Here is a 9727-nt window from a genome sequence, read left to right on the forward strand (position 1 = left end):
ATAAAAATGTTCTGATCTGGCCTGACTCTGAGTTGTGAATGTCTGGATAGCTCCTTGGCTGTCTCTGAACTCCCCATGACTCTCCCCATTCAGTCAGGATAGAAACAAGAGGTACTCAAGTAAAATGCAGACTCTTCACATAAGAAGAGTAAGGGGCCCACCTTGAGATCAATAGCAGAGGTTAATTCAATGTGAAAGGCAGTGATGGGAGCTGAAGAGGTTACTCCTAGAACAGTCTAGGAAGACACAGATGTTGAGTATAGGAATTTTCTATATCCAACTATACTGTTCTGCCCAGAAAAGACGTGTTCAGAGGAAGAGCCAACCTATACAGGTGTATTCACCCTCCAGCTGGCCATGTCCCCATGACTAACAAAGCTGGGTTCCATATGCATCACCCACCTTCCTCGCAGCTATCTTACTGAGCACTCCATTCATCCTCATTGGTTCACCAAGTTGATTTCCCAGCTCTGAAGAAGAGATGCTCTGACTTGGAAACTTATTTTCAATGGAAGATGTGTCCTCCAGTTTCACTTACCAATCTGTTTCTAAATTTCTCTCTAGTGAATTAAACCAGTGTGAAAATGTCCCCTGATCATTCCCGGAAGGATAGAAAATAAAGTTATCTAAAACTGGGAATCAGCCCCTCCCTACTTTTAGAATTCCTTCAAAAGCTCTCCGTTGTCTCACTGTCACCATGGTGATGGAGTTCCAAATCCTAAAGGTGGCACAGAAGACCTGATGATTATCCCCATCTCCTTCCACACTCTCCTCACTTCTCTCATCCCTGAAGCCCCTGAGCTTCTTCTTTCAAGACACTTTGCACATGCTTTTCCTCCTGGGGTGATAAAGTACTCTTCTCCCCATGGTAACTCTTGTTTAGACTTAAAGATTTAGCTTCTATGTCTTCCCCTCCAAAAAGCTTTCTCTGGCCCTTTCTTGCCCCTTCCTTACCTCTTCTTCCCCTGAAGCTGGATTAAATACACCCTTTATTTTGCTATCACAGTGCCTTGTGCATAACCTTCTTTGTGATACATCACACTTGCTGGAAACTACCTCTTTATTTGCCTGATACCCCCAGGGACTATGAACTCCTTGTTAACAAGGATGCATTTGATGATAGTATCCCAGGGCTATAGTATAGAACCTCAGTTTAGTGTAGACACCACATAGGTATGTATGAATAAAAAAATGAATAAATGAGTGAACCCAAAATGACTCAACCCGGGAGCAATCATCACCATAAGTCTTGCCTGAAATAGCCATTACCCTTCCATTTATAGGAATACACCACACAGTCTTCCCTCTTTGTTGCAACACATACATGCATTCAAAGATGCATGTGTGCATGTATGCACACGTGTGTATATATATGTTTATATTTACACACATGTACACACATCCACTCATTAAACACATATCCCTGTGATATGTTGTTATCAACTTCCAAGAAAATTAAGATACCCAATTACAGTCCCCAAGAAGCTTATCTGTTCACAGAGCGACTCAATCATGAACAGAAAGAGCCGCATGCAAGTCCATGCTTTGAAAGAGCAACATGAACTGCTTACTAAAATGCAGTCAGAGAATGGTCCTCAATTTCTTACTGGGATAATCAGGAAAGAGTCTGAGAAGGTGGCAATCTCTTCAAAGGAAGAATTGGTCTCAGTTGTTCACTCCAGAGAATAGCCATGCTGATCAGCGGCATGAACAAAAGCCCTAATGACATGGTTAGGTACCTCTGGGTAGGCCCATTTAGCTGGTTGCAAGGTTCAGAAATGGGAGTAATCAAAATTAGCGCTGGAAAGGCAGGTTGGTGCATGCCACTCTGGGAATAAACTTATCTCCATGCAACCAGCATGGAGCCTGCACATGGTGGAAGTTCACTAAACACTTGTGGAGTAAATGAAGACTCTGGAGTTCGGACTTTGTTCAGGAAACAACAGAACAAAAGAAAATTACAGAGGTTTCTGGATTGTTTGTCCTCCTGTCATATGGTGCCATCCACTGCTCTGTGGATTTTCCTATGAGCTGCCTTGCCACCCCTCGCTCCTCCCACCCACTTCACTATAAATGCCAGTCTGAGCAGATGGGCACAGTGAGCCCCACCAGGGAGACCCAGTGACATAGATGGTCTGCTCAGGGTGGTGCCTGTTCCAAGGAGGGGCCCCCCCCCCCCCCCCCCCCCACTATTACCATCACTGTGACTTTCCCCAAGCCCTTCCCATTTTAATTTACTGCCTTTGTCTTTTCCAAGCCCCACACAATCAGACTAACCTCTGCCACCTGCGCTTCCTGCCTCTGCCCAGTGGTTGGGGGAGGGAGACTATCAGGGAGGAAACATTTTTGTATCACGGTGTAACATTGTGGGGACTGGGGGGAGCACAATGATTCAGGTAGAGGAGGTGCTTTTACAAAAAACCCTGCTGCCAAAAACATCCCCACCCAGCCCAGGGAATGCAGCTACCAGGTGGGAAGAGGTCTCTGGGGCTGTTCCCAGCTGTTGTCTTGCAGGGTCCTCCAACCCAGCGAGCCCCTGTCCATCTTCCTGTCCACACTCGCTTCCTAGGAATAAGAAGGCCAAGACAGCGAAGTGGGATTATCACTCAGCACTTTTAATAAAACTTGTTCTTGACAAAGTACTTGCACATGCATTATTTATTAAGACTGATGAAAACCCTGAGGGAAAGATATTGTCCCATTTTTCCGATGAGGAAACTGAAATCAGAGAGGTTACATGTCATATAACTAGGAAGAGGCAAGGTCTAGCCTGCAACATCGCCCAGCTCCAGCCATTCCAGTACCACCAATGCCCCTTCAGATTTCAAATCCACTGTGTTGTCCCTAAGCCAAGTGGATTCTCCTCTGCAAATTGGTGGTGACCTCATGCAAGATCCAAGTTACCGTGTCCAGCTAATTCGAGACAGGAAGAGACAGGCTCAGGAAAGAGAGGGAGGGTGTGCTCTCTATCTGTGCTAAGGGAGGTGGGGAAGGAGAAGGAATTCTGGGCAGCCCCTTCCCACTGTGCTCCTACAATGAGCAGTTCTTTGGGCCAGGCACACGGCTCACTGTGCTAGGTAAGAAGGGGGCTCCAGGTGGGAGAGAGGGAGGGCTGCCCAGCCTGGACGACCCCAGAACCCTGTTCTTAGGGAAGTGGACACTGGGCCATCCAGGGCCCTCCTCGGGGAAAGCAGGGTTTGCGCCAGGGTCCCCAGGGCTGTGCTAACACCGCGCAGCTGTTCTTTGGAGAAGGCTCTAGGCTGACCGTGCTGGGTAAGGAGGCGGTTGGGGCTCCGGAGCGCTCCGAGAGGGCAGGATGGGCAGAGTTGAGCAGCTGCCCCACTCCTCCGAGAGGGGCTGTGCTGAGAGGCGCTGCTGCGTGTCTGGGCCGAGGACTCCTGGTTCTGGGTGCTGGCAGGGCGATGGGGCTCTCAGCGGTGGGAAGGACCCGAGCTGAGTCTGGGACAGCAGGGCGGGCAGCACCGGTTTTTGTCCTGGGCCTCCAGGCTGTGAGCACAGACCCGCAGTATTTTGGCCCAGGCACCCGGCTGACAGTGCTCGGTAAGCGGGGGCTCCCGCGGAAGCCCGGGAACCGGGGAGGGGCGCTCCGGGAGGCCGGGGGCATAGCAGGGCCAGTTTTTGTGCTGCGTCTCCGGGCTGTGAGCCAAAACACTCAGTACTTCGGCGCCGGGACCCGGCTCTCAGTGCTGGGTAAGCTGTGGGCGCCGGGGGACCCGGGGAGAGACGGCGCTCGGGTTTTTGTGTGGGGCTCGGGGGCCGTGACCAAGAGACCCAGTACTTCGGACCAGGCACGCGGCTCCTGGTGCTCGGTGAGCGCGGGCCGCAGGGGCGCGGGCGCGGGCGGCTTGGGTCCGGTTTTTGTGGGGAGTCCCCTGGCTGTGCTCTGGGGCCAACGTCCTGACTTTCGGGGCCGGCAGCCGGCTGACCGTGCTGGGTGAGTTGCCGCCGGAACACCCGGACGGCGGGGTCCAGGTGGAAGGTGGCTGCTTCGCGGCACCTGGTCCCGCCCTGTGCTAGGAGACCTGGGTCCCCAAGGTGGGCAGGAGCTCAGGGAGCCTTAGTGGTTTGCGTGCCGGGGTGCACCTCCGTGCTCCTACGAGCAGTACTTCGGGTCGGGCACCAGGCTCACGGTCATAGGTGAGATTCGGGCGTCTCTCCACCTCCCAGCCCCTGGGTCCCCGGGGTCGGAGGGCAGACCGGAGCTGGAGGAGCTGGGTGTCCGGAGCGGGAGGAGCTGCGTGTCCGGGGTCAGCTCTGCAGCGTCACCTCCCCGCTCCTGGGAAGACACTGGGGAAGAGGGAGGGGGTGGGCAGGTGCTCAGAGTCCGGGAAGCTGAGCAGAGGGCGAGGCCGCTTTTAATCTTTTTTCTGGGGTGTTTAGAGAGAAGGCGAACGATGGAGAAGAGAGAATTTGTTAGGATTTTGGGAGAGGCGAAACTGGAGAGGACGAAGGGAAATCTTGGTTTGGGGAATGGGTAGGAATGTGGGTAACTGCTACTGGTAGGCAAAAAGAGCTGAGAGGGCTGGGAGCAGTGCGGGTGGGCAGGGGTCAGCATTGCGGGCAGACGGGTGGATGTCAGGTGGCAGAAATCCTGCAGCCCAGGGTGCAGTAGAACAGAGCAGAAAAAGCCTGCCAAACAAAAGTGGGACAGAGAGGCCAAAAAGAGAGATGAACATGAGTCAGTAAAGAATGAAAGTTTACTCTTTACAAGTGTAGATCTATAATCCGACTTAAAACTCCTGTTCCTGGTTCCTATTCCTCCTAAACCAGAGATCCCTGGGTCCAGGGTGAGGGCACAGTATTCATGCTTGCCCATGGGCTGGTCAGCAAAGAGGTGCTGACCTGAGAGTAGGGCACATAACCTCAGCCACTGGGGTATACTTACCACCCCTGCCTCCATGTAGCTCCCTCCCCTATCCTGAAATCTCCCTTTAGCAGACTAAGTATTCTAGGATAAACAGCCCAGAAGTTCAGGGAGTTCATTTGCCACAAACACACATTTAAAATGCGGACATTTTTGCCTGAGAGACAAGGAAAATTCTCTGGAAGATTTTAGGCCCTGAGAGCTGAAAAGGGGCCCTAAACGTTACCTGGTGAGGACTGCCCTGAGGCCAGAGAAGAGAACTCACGATATTGGTATATTAACCTGTACCATTTGTAATTAGGCTGTCATGAAGCCGGGTGTAATGGGGCTCAGCTACAGTGAAGTGTATCCAGAGGAAATGTAGGGTTCCTGCAGTCAACTGGGACGCAGAAAAGACCCAGACTTGAGAGCCAGACAAAGACCGAGTTTGAACCTCTGGTTCTTTTGTGATGTGATGACCTTGGGGAAATTAATGTGTGTATCTCAGTTTCCTCAACTATAAAATATAATGAACAATACCTACCACTTACTATTGCTGTGAAGAAGAAAAGAGAATCAACATGTAGAGTGCACAGATTATTGATGTAATTCAATGCTTCTTTTCCCCATCCTCCTAGGAGGTCACTAGGGAGGCAGGGGGAAGGGTCAGCCCAGTGCCAAAGGATGGGCAGGATCTGGAGTATGGAAATGGAGTAAGGCTGTGTCTGTGTTAGAGGTGGGTTGGGAAGATGTGAGACAAATATCACAATTTTGCCTAAGGTGAACCCAACCCACAAGTAGAGCACAGGCCAACAGCAGCTCACTAGTACACACACTTACACCAGCAGCTCACTAGTGCATACACTTACACCAGCAGCTCACTAGTGCACACACTTACACCAGCAGCTCACTAGTACACACTTACACCAGCTCATTAGTACACACACACCCTCAGCTTGCTAGTACACACACTTACACAAGAAGCTCACTAGTATACACTTACACCAGTAGCTCACTAGTCCACACACTTACACCAGAAGCTCACTAGTATACACACTTACGCCCACAGAGACAAGCCCCACACCACAGCGATTCACAAATGCAGGAGAGTTGCCCCTGCCCTCATGTACAGATAGTCTGTTGGTGTGCGGTGAGAGGCGGCTAGTATTCACCATGCCTATTCCATCAATAACTATTCTACAGAACAGCATGCATGGTCAAGGGACATTTTTAATTTTTACAATGGGGACTGAGTGTTTGCTAAATGAAGAGATCAAAGGAGTGCATTCTGGAGGGCTGGTGGACTCCCAGAGCCAGGGCTTTTGAGATGAGAGTGAAAATAAGCAGGTTGAGAGCAGAAAGAAAGAAAGTGCTGCAGATAGAAGTTAGGATATCATCATTTAGCCCCAGCCCAGCTAGTAAAGACTTAGAAGCATAGTGGTAATTAGCAAGGTAGGAGTTGTGGGGAGGAAGGGAAATTGACATGATGGGAAGCAGGACCAGCTACAGAATTTGCAGGACCAGCTCAAAATGAAAATGCGGGGGCTCTTGTTAAAAAACGACTTAGGATTTCAAAATGGTGACAGCAGCGCACTAAACCAAGCAGAGAGCCCTTCCAGCAGGAGGCCCCATGGGGACCCAGGAAGGAGGTCACATCCACACAAATCTGAAGAAATGTCAGAATAAATTTTCTCCATTGTCCAGGAGATTCGGAATAGGTTCTCCTAAGACTGATATTTCTTCACTTTAATAGAGTTGCTCAGAAATGAAAAATAATCAATGGGAAGAAAAAGAAAAAAAAAAAGATAAGATGAGTAGGAGGGCAGGTCCAAAAGAAGTAATTCAACCAAATGAGAAGGGTCCTCAGGGATTAAAGGGGATGCATTTACATGTCATCCCTAAGAATCTACAAAGGATATGCTCAGGACAGAAACTGTATCAACACAACTAGTAGCAAGAAATTACTCTGATCATATCAGATGTTTATTTGGGGAACTTGGTAGTAGAAAAAAAATACATATAATATTTGGATGCAAAGGGACACAGAAGGTTGAAGGGTCCCTAATTTTGAAATAAGGGAAGATACTATCTGTCTGAGCTGAGAAAACTCAGGAGTACCTGGAGGCAGAGGAATGGATAAGATGACTTCATGCACCACAAAAAGAAAAAACCTCACATTCTCATGAACACACTGTAAAACCAAAGGCTGTCCTCATGTGAGTGCAAAAATAGGCCATTTGTAAATCTAAAGAAAGTCCCTAGTTCCAAAATGCCTCCCTATCCCAGATTCCCCTTCCTTCCTAGCACCTTAGATTTGATATAAATAACCTCCTTGGGAGGGGGCTTTTTGAATTCGTACATAATTTAACCTTCACACACTTTCTGCAAAGTCAGAACGGTGATTCATACTTCACAAGCAGAAAAAAGTGATAGGAATTTCTGTCTTAAAAGTCTTGTTGGTGGACAAAGGAAGTTCTAGGATTTGGATCTTGTTTTTTGGGGTTCCAATCCCTTGCTCCAGTTAAAAAACTACCACATAAAATGGTGAGAAGTAGGTAGGCAAGTTGTTATTGATGGAGAGGAAATCAAATAATGGCAATGAAGAGACATTGCCTAGAATGTTAGGCAATGCCTAATTGGGAGATGGACAGACAATGGATAGTGCCAACCCATAGGGTGGATACAAAAGACAGGCAAGGAAGGGGTAGAATCATCAAAGAGGAATAGGCTGGTGACTCCAAAGCACGAGGACTTAGTAACATAATTGTGCTTCATTATGGTCCTTTCCCAGCCCTCTCTCTCTCACATACACAGAGCCCCTACCAAGACCAGATAGCTCTCAGAACAACCCTAGCCCTATCCCCTCTTCCCTTTCTAGAGGACCTGAAAAAAGTGTTCCCACCCAAGGTCGCTGTGTTTGAGCCATCAGAAGCAGAGATCTCCCACACTCAAAAGGCCACGCTGGTGTGCCTGGCCACAGGCTTCTACCCCGACCACGTGGAGCTGAGCTGGTGGGTGAACGGGAAAGAGGTGCACAGTGGGGTCAGCACGGACCCACAGCCTCTCAAGGAGCAGCCCGCCCTCGAGGACTCCAGATACTGCCTGAGCAGCCGCCTGAGGGTCTCAGCCACCTTCTGGCACAACCCCCGCAACCACTTCCGCTGCCAAGTCCAGTTCTATGGGCTCTCGGAGGATGACGAGTGGACCGAGGACAGGGACAAGCCCATCACCCAAAAGATCAGCGCCGAGGCCTGGGGTAGAGCAGGTGAGTGGGGCCTGGAGAGATGCCTGGAGGAAACTGGGTGAGGCTAGCTACCAGGGAAGATAAAAAGATCCATGTAAAGGACAAGACTAGATCCAGAAGAAAGTCAGAGTGGACAAGGTGGGACGATCAAGGAAGTGTGCACTTCCTCCCCAAGAAGCATAGAGGCTGAATGGAGCACCTCAAGCTCATTCTTCCTTCAGATCCTGACACCTTAGAGCTCAGCTCTCAGGTCCCCCTGAGGACAAGCCATACAGCTCAACACCTGAGTGGTGTGTGGCCCATCCCCTTCTGGGGTCCTGGTTTCCTAAGATCATAGTGACCATGTCGCTGGCACTGGAGCAGCATGAGGGAGACAGAACCAGGGCTATCAAAGGAGGCTGACTTTGTACCATCTGATATGCATGTGCTTGTGGCCTGTGAATCTGTGATGTAAGGCTCAGTGTCCTTACAAAGCAGCATTCTCCCATCCATTTTTCTTCCCCTGTTTTCTTTCAGACTGTGGCTTCACCTCTGGTAAGTGAGTCTCTCCTTTTCCTATCTTTCACCGTCTCTGCTCTCTAACAAGGGCATGGAGAATCCACAGACATGGGGGCGTGAGGGAGGCCAGAGCTACCTGTGCACAGGTACCTACATGCTCTCTGTTCTTGTCAACAGAGTCTTACCAGCAAGGGGTCCTGTCTGCCACCATCCTCTATGAGATCTTGCTAGGGAAGGCCACCTTGTATGCCGTGCTGGTCAGTGCCCTCGTGCTGATGGCCATGGTAAGGAGGAGGGTAGGATCGGGCAGATGATGGGGGCAGGGGATGGGACATCACACATGGGCATGAAGGAATCTCAGAGCCACGGCACAGCCTAATATATCCTATCATCTCAATGAAACCATAATGAAACCAGACTGGGGAGAAAATGCAGGGAATATCACAGAATGCATCATTGGAGGATGGAGACAGCCAGTGAACCCTACTCAAATCAGGCCTCAGAGCCCACCTCCCCTGCCCTATTCCTGCTGCGCCATAGCCCCTGAGACCCTGAAAATGTCCTCTCTTCCGCAGGTCAAGAGAAAGGATTCCTGAGGCTAGCTCCAAAACCATCCCGGGTCATTCTTCATCCTCACCCAGGATTCTCCTGTACCTGCTCCCAATCTGTGTCCCTAAAAGTGATTCTCTCTCTGCTTCTCATCTCCTTATGTGAATACTTCCCTCTTTTTGCTATTTCCCTGAAGATTGAGCTCCCGACCCCCAAGTTTGAAAAAGACTAAACCAATAAAAAATGGTTGTGCTGAGCCTGGTTGCATTTCAGGAGTGTCTGTGGAGCTCTGCTCATCGCTGACCTATCTTCTAATTTAGGGAAAGCAGCATCCACTTCGGCATCCGAAGTGACTAGCCCTCTCTCCACCCTATGCTGCTTTCTCCCGTTCATCCTGATGGAAGTCCTCAAACACCATTTCCAAACCCAGGCATTCTGGGTCCCCACTGGATGGTTAGTCTGAAGGGCAATGGCTGGGCTCTGGAAAACCAGCAAGATGAGGACAGAGAGGAAGGCACACAGTAAACCACAACCCCTTACCCAGTGTAGGACAGAGGATTGGGGCAGGCCTA

The 9727-nt window shown here is 50.0% G+C and overlaps 1 protein-coding gene and 1 gene segment (V, D, J or C); both read left to right on the forward strand.

The window, feature by feature from the left end:
• Positions 1 to 5142, forward strand: part of LOC112620203 — a 119099-nt gene extending 113957 nt beyond the window's left edge. Inside the window, 1 exon segment of the V gene segment in view lies at positions 4083 to 5142. Within this exon segment, the coding sequence occupies positions 4083 to 4499 (417 nt within the window).
• LOC112620195 (immunoglobulin delta heavy chain-like) overlaps positions 1 to 9422 on the forward strand; it is a 233042-nt gene extending 223620 nt beyond the window's left edge. The window contains exons 5-9 of the mRNA XM_025378479.1: positions 3520 to 3561; positions 7743 to 8129; positions 8625 to 8642; positions 8784 to 8890; positions 9182 to 9422. Of these exons, the coding sequence (XP_025234264.1) occupies positions 3520 to 3561; positions 7743 to 8129; positions 8625 to 8642; positions 8784 to 8890; positions 9182 to 9202 (575 nt within the window). The 3' untranslated portion in view covers positions 9203 to 9422. The remainder of the gene's footprint in view (positions 1 to 3519; positions 3562 to 7742; positions 8130 to 8624; positions 8643 to 8783; positions 8891 to 9181) is intronic.
• The last annotated feature ends 305 nt before the right edge of the window (positions 9423 to 9727 follow it).

This window comes from Theropithecus gelada, chromosome 3 (genome assembly GCF_003255815.1).
Source record: "Theropithecus gelada isolate Dixy chromosome 3, Tgel_1.0, whole genome shotgun sequence".
NCBI classification, from domain to species: Eukaryota; Metazoa; Chordata; class Mammalia; order Primates; family Cercopithecidae; genus Theropithecus; species Theropithecus gelada.